The following is a 15,111-nucleotide window of genomic DNA, read 5'->3' as shown; positions in this document are numbered from 1 at the left end:
ATATCAATATTTAAATGCCGTATTACAAGATGCTTCACTGTCCGAAGAGACGGCTGGCGTAGGCATTTTGTCGCCTTTTGTGTCCTGGCTCCTTTTCTATTCGCCTTCCAGGTTACTCGCCTATTTTCATAGCAGAATTATTCGCGATTGTTCTAGCGCTGCGCAAACTTCCTGCAAATCAATCGACAGCTGTCGTAGTTACAGATTCTCTATCGGTATGTGTGTCGCTTTCTACGGCAACGAATTCAGCTCTCCTTTGTGTGTTCCAAAATTTAGTCCCTACAACTTTACAAAAGATTAACTTGCTGTGGGTTCCTTGTCACCGCGGTTTATACTTGAACGAAATGGCAGATTTATTAGCCAAAACGTCTCTGAGCAGACCTTTGATCCCTGTTCTACCGAATACAGCTTACTTCACTGCATCGAGATACAGAAACTTTTGTCTGCAAAATGATTTAAGCAATTTATCGTTGAAACCATCTCCAGACTTTCAGCATTTCTGTTTTTGCTAGAATAAACAGTGGTGTCCTTCTCGGCAGGGGAGTAATATACACCAGGTAACGCTGTCGCATCCCGCAATTGAATTTTTATTTACATAGAGCTGGTCGGACGATGACCCCTCTATGTCACAATTGTAAGGAAATTGAACCAATAGAATACTACTTTTAATCATGCAGACGATATTCACACCAGAGAAAGATATTACTCGAAGCTCCACTCTGCAAAATTGGATTAGGATTAAGTATACCAGTATTATTATCATTTGGCGCCTCCACACTAGGCTATAGTCACAAAGACGTGTGTTGCGCAGTATTTGATTATGTATCTGAAGCAAAACGATTACCCTGCTAATTATTGTATATTTATTGTAGCATCAGATCTGCATTCATTTCGCCTAAATTGCTTGCTCCAAAATTCATTACTAATATTAACTCTCCCTGATTGTAACCTCTTTTACCAATCATCTTTCAGTTAGTCTGACTGCTCACTCGCATAGTATTCAAGTTATTGCAACATGTATTTTTCTTTCTTTTTTTGAGTTTCTCGTTTTCAAATAAGAATTTTCTTTAGCTACCCACTGCCGCCCGATTGTTGGCCTATCCCCCTTAGTGAGTACGAGCCATGACAAAGGTTCATCATCATCATGATCGTCATTCGTGCCAGCCTCACAGACGCGAGCAAACGCTGTTGGCGTTCAATGAAGCAAACATTGGCTAATAGTTACACCTACTTCGTGGTGTCACGTGCAACCTCATAAATCTGGTGCGATGCTCAAAAGAAGCCGCGAAAGGTTAACGTGAGGCAGATTTTCAATTAATCACAAACAAAACAAAAGAGATAATCCCCAGGCGAGGTGTCCAACCGACGCTCGTTTGATTCAGAGCTTGATGTCTCAGCCATGCAACGTGCGCAGTGGTACTTTTTGATGATCAAACTTCTTGCGTAGCTTCCACGGCGTTGCACGCTAGCTTTGAAACGGCATATAAGTATGCAAAATCACCCGGCCGAGGTATCTGGTGACAGTGCTTAAATGCGATCTTAGAATGTTGTAGGGTCGTAGTACTAATTATTTCTAACCTCATTTTCTCGCTTTGTTATTTACTCGGATGTCAGCACCATCTATATACTTCATCTACAGAACTGGCCGGGCCGGAGCGTTTGGTGATAACAATAAAATAGAAATAGACGTAAAGGATCGCTACATTTCATTTTGTCAATGGGTATGGCCTTTATTTCTGATATACTGACATTGTGATGCAAAGTTATCGAAAGTTCGTCCTTCGTGCATGAGAGGTATATCCGCAGGCTACCTCCACCTTTGAAGCACTTTAGAGAAAGGGGTCAACAGTTTTCAGGGGAGTTGTGTAGCAAGTGTGTCTGACGCACAGGACCTTGGTGTCTAAGGTCCACCTAACATGAGTCTAAGACCGTGTGGAGCACAGATGTCCGGAATTCAGAGGCGCGTTCTACTAATGCATGAGCATATCAATGATAGAGTTCCTTGGTGAAGAAAACAGCAAGATAAGAAAAGAGACACATGTGCTGAGCACCATCTTAAGATATTTAAATGGTCATCGCAATAAATATGCCGGGAAAAAAACACTACAAACGCGGGAGCTAATTAAGTTTGATTGTTGAGGTAATCTGTCTCGACTTACCAAGTGCGTAATTAGGTGAGCGCTGACGTATGAAGTGTGTTTCCTGCATGCGACATCGAAAGATCTTTCCATTGCTATGCACAGAAAAGAGACGTTGTGCGTCAGCGCTCCAGCAGCTGCACACCGCCGCCGAACCCACAGAGAAATAATTCCACAATATCTTGTTTGTCTTCAAAGAATCTAAGAAATACAACAAAGAATCTGGCCGTATAACAAAGGGGGATGGCAAATTTTCTTTCGTGGAGAAATATCGCTGCGGAATAACGATGACTTGACTACAACGTTCGCTTGAGAACAACACAAACTCTTATCTGGTCGAAAACGGCAACAGAGAAAAATGTCTAATTGGTAGTCTTTGTATAGCTTGGCTATTGCATTCGGGTGCGATTTTTGCCACACTCAAATGAATTCCTGACCTGCCGCATCACAGGGACTTCTGCAACACGCTCTTACCGGTACCGCACCGTCAAGGTCGCAGGCATGCGCATGTCGAATTCATGTCTGCCGCGCACGCTGAGCTGCGCAGCATTCGCTCCCACATTGACCGTGGCCCCTGACCGCGTTCTGGGCCCGGGCTAGGCGTACGCGTGGTTAAGCGACCAAGGGTAAACAGCGCGCGAGGAGCGACCTTTCAGAAGGTCCGCGTCGCGGCAGCCGCAACCTGGGAAGCCGGCGTCAGGCGGGCAGCTGTTGGGAGCGGCGCCGGCGGCAAAGCGAACACGTGACCCACCGCGACCAGCTTTCTTCGTTCTGACCCTTCGCTGCGCAAGCAGCGCCCGGGCTTGGATCCGTGTCGCTTTGCCACAAGCAGTGCAGCGGAAAAGTCCGTGCGCCGGTAAGCCTAACGTAGCCCCGGGTTCGCCGCCGCTCACCCCCACCTCTCTTCCGAGGGAGGCAGCAGCTGTGTCGACGACGCAGTCAGGTGGCGTGCGCTTGCCGTCCGGCGACGGTGCTTCTGCGCGTTCTGCGACTCGTCACAGTGCGCGGCGCACCTATGACTACGACGGCCACGCGGCTCGCTTTACCCTATCCGGCAACAGCAGTTGCGTGACAACCCCCGTGTGCTCAGGTACTGCGCGGCGCTTGTTGTCCTCGAGCTCGTGAAGGCGCCAAGACGGATTAGGCGGCGCACACGCTGCCGCCCGACGAGAGACGACCGCGTACCTCCCGGTGAGCATCCAACCGCCTTGATTTCCTCCCCCGTCGGCGGCAGCGCGCTCTTGAGAATGAGTCGGTGATCTCATCACTGCCTCATTCTCGCAATCTGCTGTGCACGCCGATGGTTCTTCAGGCTGCGTTCGCCTAGTCTGTTCGGAATACATGGAATAGATTTCCCCTGTGTGCGGTCGCTATCTCGTATACTCGTCAGGTGCCAACAAACGCCGGAGCTTCAGGAAGTGCGGAACAAGAAAGCAGTCATCAGAACGCTGCATTAAATACGCGTAAACAAGCAAAATGGCAACAATGCATGTGTTCTGTGGCAAGCTGCTGCTGAAGTTTTACAGATTGTCGGTGGGATGAAACGTTTAGAGCTTGCTTGAGCCAGCTTCAACAGGAAAGATTACGTTAAAAAAACATTGACAAGGAGTGAGACGCCGTCTTGCCTTTGGGTGCTAAAAGGAAAGCTTCTTTCTCTGCGAGGGATGTCCCACGTATTGTTCCTTCTCCTTCTGTCATTGCGCACGCATTAGAATGGTCCGTTTGGAATAGGTTTTTGGAGGTTATATCAGGGTTAATCACGATAGCAGCGCTAGCACAAACGCTTTTTATCTACGCGTATCACTGTTTAGTGTGTGTTTAAAATTACTGTCGCGACCAAACTCTGTATTCAAGTCTTGCAAAACATTTCCATATTTTCCTTCAGTGTGGCAGCTGCTCTTCCTGTCGCAATTTATGACATTCGCCCAAAACATTTAAGACCGGTGTCCTGTTATTTTCGTTCTTTCTGTTCCCTTCGTCGTTTCGCGCTGGTTATGAGAGCCCTCTTAAACAAGTACTGCGTATGCTTTTTTTTTATTGTTTGTATGTTTGTTTGTATTTGTTCCTGCTTTTCTTTTCAACGAGACCGTTCCTTGTCTCGCATGTTGGTCTTAATTTGCGCCCGGCGCATGTTTCACTCCGATCTGAATCGAACATAGCGCCCTCTTGCTTTTCCGCCATGTATGCTTGCCTACTGCAAAGTTTCCTCTCGCGACGGGCCCAGCGATTGGTTTTTCAGTGGAAATGTAGCGCGCTTTAGACCTCTCCCCCCTCGGACATCATATATAGGAGAGTGCAGCTCCTTCCGTGTCGTAGAGCCTTTCGTGCTATTATTTGATGAGCACTTCTGTTTACTTTAGTTGACAGCATATGTGCATAGTACATATGCCTCATTTTGCGCTCTCATTTGACATGTGGTGCGCGCATAGATTTGGCCCAGAAAACTGGTTAGTGGTCACAGACCTATGTACTCAAGTATGTTTGTTTGTTTGTCTGTTTGCCTCCGAGAGTGGCTCAACACCACTAAGGTGGAGATTGGCCGAGAATCGGGTGATTTAAGAAGCACATTATAAGAGTCTAGGAAGAAGCACTATAGAGAAATGTTGAATAACTAAAATATCGGAACGCATCCTTTCCTTCTTTCTTTTTGTTTAATGAATCAATAGCACTTGGACCCAGAAAATAGGTAGGGTGCATGAAATATGCCCGCTGCTTATTAATTTATGAGAGAGAGAAAACATTTATTTGAACCATCGAGGTCGTTGCTCTTGAGGTCGAGTGGGTGGTGTCCTTATTCCAGGACTCCACAGGCTATGCATGGTTGCTCGACGAATTTGTTGGACGAGCGCTTCTTGGCCCGCCAGGGTATAGCCGGTCAGCTGTACCTCCCACCGCTCAAGTGACGTGCTAGGCGGCTTTAAGTGTTGAGGTTTGTCCCCGCACCCTCACGAGATGTGGAAGAGTGTAGGGCGTGTGTCGCCGCATCAGGGGCAGATGCCGCGATATCTTAGTGGGTACATTTTGCTGTATCTGTGTAGGTTTGGAAATGCGTTAATTTGGATAAGTCTGAGAGCTACTGCCTCTTCAGTGCTGAGCTTTTGTGAGGGGGAGGATAAATCCTGCAGTTGAGCCGCTGGATCTCGAGGCCTGAAAAAAGAATCGCAGGCGTCATATATAAACGCACTTGCGCAACTGAGGCCCTCGTGTACGTCTTTGGCCTAAATCGAGTCACAAAGAGGCGTCAGCTATCATACAGCTATGCAATATTTGGATTACAGCTTTTTATGCGAATGCGGTATCTTGAACATCCTCATCTTTTTTTATTAATATTGTTCTAGTATATTTAGGCTTTCTATTTGATGTTGCTGTATATTTAGGCTTACATTTAGGCCTGCGCTGCAGTATATTTAGACTTGCTGTTTATAGTTACATTACAAGTGATTACAACGAAGTCGATTGAAACATGCACAAAAAATGCACTGGCAAAGTGATCCAAATTAAACTGAAGTGATACAAAAGCAGTACGCCGGCTGAAGTGTGTTATAGCGCCTTTCAATTAAAAAAAAAGGCACAGTCAGACAAAATCATAATCCCTAACCTGAAGACCGTAATTCCGGCAAACATGCAATGTCATAAAGTCGAAACAGTCAAAGAACGTGGTGGTGCCCTTCTAACTATAGGGTCCGTTAATTTTACGGCATATTCCCCGTCATTGCCACACTGAGCTCTATGCTGACAAAAAAACTCTATGGTGCCTTCACTTTTCTTCATTGTGCCTTGGCAAGAATATTATAGCCAAACAACCCTTCTGTCATTGAGTCTTTAGCTTAATTTTCAGCGTCCCTAAAATTTTTTCGCATGTCATGGAAACATGGTGTCATGGAAACACGGTGTGGTAACAAGTGTAACGGTCACCGATGTATGATTTCTTGGTTCACTCAAACTGCAAGTAAATAAGCCTAACATGGTCTGTCGCTGCGTGTTATAATATATGAAGTTTTAACAACGTAAATGCGGGCGAATATGCAGTCCTGCTTTCACTTCAGTGCTCCTGAAGGCTCGAAAAAGTAGGGGTGCGCAAATATTCGAAAATTTCGAATAACGAATCAAAAATTGATCTATCTGATTCGGTCCTCTAATCAAATAGTCATTATTTGCAAATGAGTATATTTTCTGGATAATTTCTGGATATTTCACGTCATCAAAAACGATCAAGCATGAAACTGAAGCACAGTAGCGATGAATTTCATCCCGGCAACCGTTGACATATACAACGAGGAGTTAACAGAGCACGTTGCGCGGCTCTGGGAGCCAGACTTTTACAGCTAAACCGCGATCATTCTCTTTCAAAACTGCGTCTGTGCGGTTGCTTCTAATTAAATCTGAATGCGCTTCATGGAAACATTGCTTCATATAATGTGGCACCATACGCAGCGACCATTTCAACAAGAGAGTAAGTGCTTCAATTCTTGCTCTGTTGACGCGTTTTTTTATTGTTATTTAGTGTATAAAAGAAACTGGAAGCAAGGAGAAGAAAGGCGGGAAGAACCTATTAGACGAGCGTCCGGTTGCTACCCTACACAGGGGGTACGGAAAGTGGGAATGGAAAGAATAAAGAATAAAAGAGACAGACTGAACACTGTGTGCACGGGCAATGATGCAGAGGAATGTAAACGGTCACTCAGGCCCGTGCACTTCAAGAACTGCTCTAGTATACATGAACAGCTTTTTGTGCCAGCGACGGATGTGGCCATGGTCCGAGTATCTTTGACTCAAAAAATGGTCTCGGGTCCAGTCGACTTAAAGTCCTAAAATAGAGGCGTTAGACTTCATAGCGAGGACAGGTATACAACAGGTACTCAATGGTTTTCTCGCACCTAACGGACTCGCACGTCGGGCTATCGAGCATTACAATGTGCTAGGAGTAAGTGTTCGTAAATGCCACTCCCAGTCATAAGCGGTACAACAAAGTTACTTGCAGCGGGAGAGGCTAGTTGGCAATTCTAGCCGAGCGAGGAGTTCAGCTTACGCAGTCGGCAATTGAATACACTCGGAGAACTCGAGAAAACTTGCCTTTCCTGGGACGCATGATTGGCCTTCTTTTCAATTCCCGGAATAGCTAGGTTCACTTGAGGCTGTCGTAGGCAATGCACAGGAAATAAATGTTTCGCTGCAGGTGTATAAGTTGACAGTATACACTCTTGATGAGCGCTAATCACTAGTGAAAAGGTCACTTGAGGTCACTCTGCCCGCAGGGAAGCTAAGTGATTGTCGGGGATCTTTGAAAAGTGGCGAATGTGCGCTCTGCAAAGGACGACAGCTACGTGGGTCTGAATCATATGGTCTCTTGCGATGGCGATTGTTGTTGGTGTTGAGGTGCATCGAGGTAACCCTAATCGTGTGCGTAGGACTTGGCCTTGCATACTCTCAGGAACAGCGACTTTTCGGCTGCAGTGCTCATAAATTGCACTAGTGTACCCCAATTTTTCTGCAGAAGAATTCGCACACTTGAGCAGTGGCAGATAACTTCTTAAGATAGACGCAGTGAGGGCTCTCTCAGTGAGGGCCCTACGATAGGTTGCAGTCAATGATGACTCCAAGCAAGCGATGCGTCTTATCATAGGACACAGATCGGTCGTTGATTAAAATGGGACACTATGACATAGGTTTGCGCGTAAAGGCAACCAACTTGCACTTTTCCTTAGATCCACTGATACCTTGTTCTTGGACATAAGACCATGTCATAGTTGCCTTCCGCTGAAGCCTGGTCTACACCTGAGGGCAAGTCACCGCAGAGGCCCAAATGCAAATGTCATCAGCGTATATTGAGAAATGAACTGTGCGTGGTAAGTACTCAGCAAGTCCTATTAGGACAAGATTAAATATGGGGTTCAACGCCTCTCCCTGTGGCCACCACGGCGCACCACGACACAACGGCAGATGTAGTGTTTCGAAGCTGGACCATCCTCGGTCTGAATCAAAAAGCACCTCGCAGTCAAATAGTCCCGTATCTAGTGATACACCTGACCACCAACTCCTACAGCTTCTAGTGAGCTTAGTATGACTTCATGGGTGACGTTGTCGTATGTGTCTTTGACATCGAAAAAATGTGTCATTGATAGGCGCTGGTGGTTTTTGTGTTCTTGGACCCTGGTAACGAAGTCAATAACGTTGTCGATCGCTGAGCGACCTCGCCGAAAGCCCACCATGATGTCGCGATAGATGTTGAATCACTCAAGCTACCATTCCAGGCCAGCAAGAATCATTCTTTCCATCATTTCGCTGACGCAGCTGGAAAGTGCAGTCGGACGATATGATGATAATGTGACCGTAGACTTGCCCAGATTTCAGGATAGGGATCAAGTGGCTCAATTTCCACTGTCTAGGGATGGCGCCACTGTTGCCATGACACATTTATAGTAATTTATCAGCTCACCACATGCACTATTCCAGAGTGACATAGGGCAGCGTACGTGAAGTCATCCTGCTGACGAGGAACGCCTTCAGGTCGCCAAAGCAGCGTCACGCTCCTCGAATGAAAATTGCCCTTTCATTTCTGGTACGCGTGCCTCAGCGACGAAACTTAGAGCTGCATCAGTAATAATGCAGCAACCCTTGCGAAGAACCCTTCCACCACATCTTTCGAGCGGCGTTGGCAGAATGCCGGAGCAGATAAAGGCTGTCTTTGAATCTGACAAGAACGAAGACCCCTTATGGTCCTCCATATGCGCGACAGCGATCTGGCAACATCGACAGTGTTGTGAAAGCAGTCGATGAGGTCTACGACGACTAAGCGACTGACCGAAAGATTTCCATCGCTTGTCATCTAGTTTATCCATATCACGCTGGCTTTTCTTTCGTATGTGTCGTGAAACCCCGAGAGCTCGAATAGGCTTCGCGCGCCAATATCGCCTTTCCGCCTGTCGGCGTGCTGCACGCAACCTCTCCAGTTTTATATCGAAGTCTGCTCACCTTGATGACATTGTAAACGAGTAGATGAATGTTTTCATTGCTTCCGCAATTGTATTTCCTGTATTGTGTGAAATGCCTTCCCAATATGCGTCATCCTGATGCTCCTCAAACCTTGACTGATCAACTGCACGCAATATAGTAGAAGAGGATCAACCACCTCCGCTAATATGGTCGCTTCCTTGTGTATCTATGTCCGTAAACCAATTGACACTTAAAGAGAAGCGCCCTGACACCAACGTCAAGTCCAAGCAGCTGCTTTATGTCGTGCCCCGCCGCGACGTTGGACTAAAGTCATTCACATGACACGCATCATGGTGTGCGGCAAAGGAGAAAATACCCCTGCCTCTGGAGTCAGTCTTGATGCTTCCCCAAAGCTGGCGATGTGCTTTGAAGTCACCTGTGAGTACTGAGGGACTATAGCGGTCTTTAACAGAGGCGTAGCAACCTCTTATTCCCGGGAAGGGGGAAGGCGGGGGTGGGGAGGGTGAGGACGTGCGCATTAAGTTTCACGTCGAAAACTTGGTAACGTAGGGCTGACAGATCGGGCTTCACACGGTGCCATCGCGCTTATGCCTCCCGTAGTCACGTGACAGCCGATGATGCGCCATCTCTTCGGGAGACATGAAGATAAGTGCAGTAGTTGACCGTCTGATCGAATCGAAGTTACCTGATGGGAGCTGGTAAACCGCTGAAATGAGGTTTAGGTTTCGGACTCGCTGTTCTTGCGAATTGTTAACCAAAAATGCAGTCGGTATTGATCAAGAGCTAACAAACAATGTAAAAGGGCCGTGAAGCTTTTAAACAGGTTGTTTCAATCTTTGCAAAGGCTTGCTTATGGCTGTATGTATGTTATATAATAACGACATACCCTGGGAAGCGCTCTAAATTCTACTACATGACAAGATTAGAGCAGTATATATGTTCACAACAAAAGGCAGTGTTTTCTAATCTTTCCGGCCCCGGGGAATGGGGGAGCTTCAACTCCGTCCCCCCCCCCTATGGACAAGTTCGGGGGGACAAGAACAACCTTGAACCCCCCCCCCCCCCTGATCGAAATTTATGGTCGTTAACATTTTTATTTAAGCCTCTGGCAGTCAAAGCGACTTGCTGAGGATATGCTCCAATTAGTGTAACGGACACTGTTCTTTTCAATATGCGCGCTGACATATCGACTGTCGTCATGAGGTTCTACTCTGTCGGCAACATTCGTAAAATTCGTATAGATGTAGATGATTACTTTGCTGAGCGCACCGCATGTGGACGAGATCAGCCAGATCAACGCCGATGCATTTGGTTCAGAAATGACCAGTATGGGGAAGCGATTTGTAAAAATTATAGTGAAGTGACCCGCATTGCGCAAGCCATCTAGCACGTTCTTCGGGAGTCTCCTGGGCACGCCAAGCCCACGCATTTTGCCGGCCTTCTTCAGCACGTTCCCGGCGCTTGCCGATGACTTCGGAGTCAGTCGACTCGCGCTCCGCCTGCCGCCGCTTTAGTTGCTACTCCATCCTTCTCTCTCGGTGTTCGGCCTCTCGATGGCCAGACGAACCCGGTACATCCATAGCGCACACAGAGCCCGTAGCAACTGCCAGAGGAGGTGAACTCAGCGCGCCTCCACCTACCCTCCTCCTCCACGACGTTCCGCCTCCTTCCTCTTCACGCCCTCCGCCACACTCTTCTCCTTTCCACCTCCATGCGCCCTACTCCTCTGGCGCTCGCTTCCGGGTCCCAACTCGGTGGCATCCTACTTAATCTCGCCGATTTCACAGACGGCGCATGCACACTTGCGCGTAAAACAAATTGATGGAAGTCTGATATTCGGGTCCTCAGACATCTGGTAGTCCATTGGAAGATTGCGGCTTTTTTACTACAGCGCGAATGAAGGCATTGGGCGAGCCATGGTGAAAAAGAAGGCATAGGTGAGCCAGTACCTCCCTGAGGACAGGAGCCCTGCTGTATCTTCGCTTGGTCTTGCGGCTCCGAACAAGTTCAAGGTCATCATTGGATAAATCCTCACTGCTGATCAAGTAGACAAGAGTGTCTTCGTAGTCCGTGTCGCTCTGGAGGCTGGTCGTCCGCTTCCTGGAGGAAGCAGCCGCTGAGATCGTCATCCCCGGGAGAGGCGCGGGGACGTCCACTTGCATTCACGCCACAAGCAGGCGGCCTTCCAAAGATATACGCAGAAATTAGGAGAAAACAGCGGAGACAGAGAAAACGGCGTTCTGATGACGATAATGAGGAGGAGGAGGAGGAGGATTCAAGACAAGGCACGTACCCGGGGGCTTTGGATGCCTTTTTATTCAATGGTTCTTCCCGACCAGACGGGTATCCGTCGAAGCCTTGATTTCACTCATATTAACATTCTTAAGGTACCTCACGCACTTTCCAAGGGCTATGCATGCATGTATGCATGTATGTATGTATGCATGTATGCATGCATGTACGTACGTATGTATGTATGTATGCATGTATGTATGCATGCATGCATGCAACCGTCTTTCCGCTTACCTGGCTCACTGGGTAGTTTATGGTCGAATGAGTAGCGCATCGGGGGTTGCTGTGCTGAGGGAACAGTGTTCAAAACCAACCGTCAGCCCAACTTTGGTCACTCTGTATGTGTACTTATGTGCCTCTCTTCAACGAAGCTCTTTGAGGCCGACATGGATCACTGAAGATGGGGGACTGTGTAGGTATCCCGCTGTTCAATTAAACTCTTTGACGCCTAGTTGAAGAACTTGGTACGTGCCACTCGGTCTGTGCTGCTCTTCAATGAACCTCTTCGATGCCAGCCCAAGTCACGGGGTATGAGCCAGTAGGTATGTGCCGGTATTCAATGAACGTCTTTGACGCCAACGTGCGTACTTAGGTATGTACCACAGGGAATGTGCCACTCTACAATGACGAAAAAGATCCTTTAAATTTATGCGATGCGGGGGGGGGGGGGGGGGGGAATCAAATCCCCGTCACAAGCTTTCCTCAAGGACAGCATCCCGATGGTTTCGCAGGCTGCGCCACACATGTACTGGGTATGTGCTGTTTTTCAATGAACGTGTTTCACGTCAACACTTTAACGAGCGGCGCCATGAATGAACTAGGTATGTATCGCTCTTCAGTGAATCTCTCGCCAACTTGGGTTACTGAGTATGTTCCCCAGTTGTGCAGCAAGCGAGGGAATCATTCTTAGGGTTCGCAGGCACCGGCGCGCCACGCTTCTCATCTCGGAGGCCACGTGCGAACTTCTCGGCAGCGCCACTTGATGGCAGCGTGTACAAAAAAAAAGTCGCAGTTTCGCCCGAAAGGCGAAGCATCGATTGCGATAGCAAATTAGCAGACAACTATGGGAAGCAAGGATAGTAGTTTAACTGGCCGTGTAAAGTTGTAAACATTCGCTTACTAACTAAATAGACAAGCATGGTGTCACGAGCGCACAGGTAAACATGAACACATCTCGCTCGATGACCGCGGAAACTCGCTGTGAAAACGCCAGAGTGAAAAAGCGCGTCAGCAGCAGCAGGCAAATTGACCTTCGCGCGGTCTCTCGTCTCGCTTCAACGCGAACTGAACGTCGAAAGCACAGCGCATACGAAGCTACCGGCATACGGCGCATGTACTTTGTCCCCATCGCAGATCGCTTTGAAGATGAGGCCCACGCAGGCGCGCACTTCGCCCACACCGCAGATTGCTTTTTAGATGCGGCGCCCGCGCCGCCGCGCTGTGAGCAGCAGCCGGCGGAGCAGAAAGTACCCCCCCCCTCCCTCTCCCTATCCGTCGCCTTGCCCCCGTGCCTCGCGCACGAAAGAAGAACGCGCGCTTCCGGCCTGCCTTCCTCCCTCGCGTGGCTACATTGAGCCGCGATTGCCGGCTCACCTTCGTACGCTTTCACTCGCACACACAGCGTACGGCGCGCGGCGACGATTTTATCGCCGTTGGACTTCAGGCTGTTTGACATGGCGCGATTTTCACACAGCGACACAGCGAATTCCGTCGCTCAGCGACCGCCGCGACGTCGCAGGCTCGCCGCGACTGGATTCCAACATGTTGGTCGCGCCGTCGTCGAGTCGCAGCGATCGGCACGATGTGGGCGGGGCAACGTGTGACGTAACAGCAAGCGCCGTCGAAATAGGCGCTTTGCTGTTTTACCGCATGTTGGAAGCTCAGCGGAGCAATGTCGCGCACCAGTTTCAATGAGAGCGTACCCACCAGCGCCTGTGGCTCAGGAGCTTTATGAACATTTTTTTTTCTCCAGCTCACACAATTCGTTTAAAAGAAGACGCTGCACGCTATCTAGGTCGGGAGCAGGTGCCGCCTTCAACATACGGGACGTACCCACTTGATCGTCACCGTCGTGAACCTCTTCATCGCTACAAATTGTGCCAGGTGCTTGCACACTAAATGGTCGCTTCTTCTGCAGAAGCAAATACTTCTCCAGGAGAAAAGTTGTAGCTTCGGTATATTACCGCAACAACGAGGTACTAAACAAAACCACCCCACCGACACCGCACTAGCCGCACGCTCATACTTGCGGTGTTGTGCAGCGTTTCACTCACCGCGATTGCGGACTAAGCGATCGTAAAGTCTCAACGCTTTTAAACATTAAAAAATAGTGTACTCATTCTATTTTCAAATAATCATAGAAAACATTAAAATATTGCAAGTTTCCACGTTCTTTTTATTTAGCAATGCAGGCTTGAATGCTTCGTGAGCAGGGGCGACCTTCGGCGTCGCTGCGACGGAAATCGCGCTGTCGCAGACGCATGTGAAAGCTGTCATCGAAAATCGCTCTGCGATGTGCGCGGCAGAACGATTTTTTTTTTCGCCCCAATCGCGCCATGTGAAACAGCCTATACAGAACCTCACGGCGACGAGAACGGCGACGACGACGACGGCAGAAATGTACTTCGAGTGTTCATATAATTGCTATCGCAATAAAAGAACCGCGAGAGAGGAGCCCGGTTGCCGCATGCGTGTTTGTCAGCGTTCGCATGCATCGGCGCGCCATACATTTCGGAGGCCATGCGAAGGCTTCGCAGCGGCCCCACTAGATGGCACCGACTGTTCTTAGGGAAGCGCAAAAGAGGAGTCCCACTGCAGTATACGCCTCATACATGACTCGTTTCGACGATGGCAATACATTGTGTAGCTATTTGATTCAATGCTAAACGCATTACGACAGTCATCGTGAGATGGGTTCTGCCGAATTTTTTACAGGAACGAATAGATCGTTGGAAAAGTTAGAACATCTGGGATGACATTGTTATTTCATTATTTCAACCAGATGAATAGATGATTACATTTAAATATATCAAATAAGGTTCCCTGAACAAGTTAGGCTGGAAGAAATGTATAATTATAATAGGGATTGTAATGAAAGCTGGGATCAGCTTGGTAACTATTTTGTAGCTTGAATGTAATCATACACAGCGTCAAACACATCCTTGTGACTGAAACCTAGTGCTGAAACCACAAGGGAGAGCAGGACCAAGAACTTATGTTCAGTTGAAATTCACGAAACCAAGCTGGCTTGCAGACATTTCGCTTTCCTACCTTAGTGTTTAAGTCGACACAGACGCTAACGGGCTCACAAAAGTGCCCTTTAAAACTTAATTTTCATTAATGACGCATGACCACGTATGCTCCAAAGAATGCTTAGAGTGCGAAAACAGCTGTATTAAAAGGTCGTTGATAACGCGCAGTTTAATGACAGAGACTTGGTAATGTCACAAGTACAAGGATGGAAACATCGTTTTATATTAGTGCTAAAAAAGTTATTCATTATTCGAAAACTATTCGGTATTCAATTGCGCTTGATTTGTGTATGGATCTATTTTAATCGGTCACAAATATTTGTATTTACACGCCCTTCGTAACAAGCCGCCGAGCTGAGGACATGCTGAAAAGGCACGCATCAACAAACTGCAGCCGACGGTAGCGTTCCTTATTGCATCAGGCTGCCTGTATAAGTTGCAAAGACAAGTGAAGGCTTACTGTGGCCAAGTACACC

The 15,111-nt window shown here is 47.9% G+C and overlaps 2 protein-coding genes across 7 annotated transcripts in view; one reads left to right on the top strand and one right to left on the bottom strand.

The window, feature by feature from the left end:
• The window catches only part of LOC119436267 (acanthoscurrin-2-like), an 83,156-nt gene extending 80,313 nt beyond the window's left edge, over positions 1-2,843 (bottom strand). The window contains exon 1 of one of the 3 annotated variants that reach the window (XR_007463669.1): positions 2,613-2,843. Coding sequence is in view for 2 of the 3 variants with exons in the window: in XM_037703068.2 (XP_037558996.1) it covers positions 2,160-2,231 (72 nt within the window). In the remaining variant the exon portion in view is untranslated. Of the gene's footprint in view, positions 1-2,159; positions 2,348-2,612 lie in introns of those variants that run through there. The other 2 variants (XM_037703068.2, XM_037703069.2) reach the window with 2 other exon arrangements.
• A 36-nt stretch (positions 2,844-2,879) lies between these two features.
• Positions 2,880-15,111, top strand: part of LOC119436262 (uncharacterized) — a 694,308-nt gene continuing 682,076 nt past the window's right edge. For 3 of the 4 annotated variants that reach the window (XM_049656518.1, XM_037703060.2, XM_037703059.2), the window contains exon 1: positions 2,920-3,329. The gene's annotated coding sequence lies outside the window, so the exon portion shown is untranslated. Of the gene's footprint in view, positions 3,330-15,111 lie in introns of all 4 variants that reach the window. The other variant, XM_049656511.1, reaches the window with a different exon arrangement.

Source organism: Dermacentor silvarum, chromosome 1 (genome assembly GCF_013339745.2).
Source record: "Dermacentor silvarum isolate Dsil-2018 chromosome 1, BIME_Dsil_1.4, whole genome shotgun sequence".
NCBI lineage: Eukaryota > Metazoa > Arthropoda > Arachnida > Ixodida > Ixodidae > Dermacentor > Dermacentor silvarum.
This window is presented reverse-complemented; position numbering and strand designations above follow the sequence as displayed.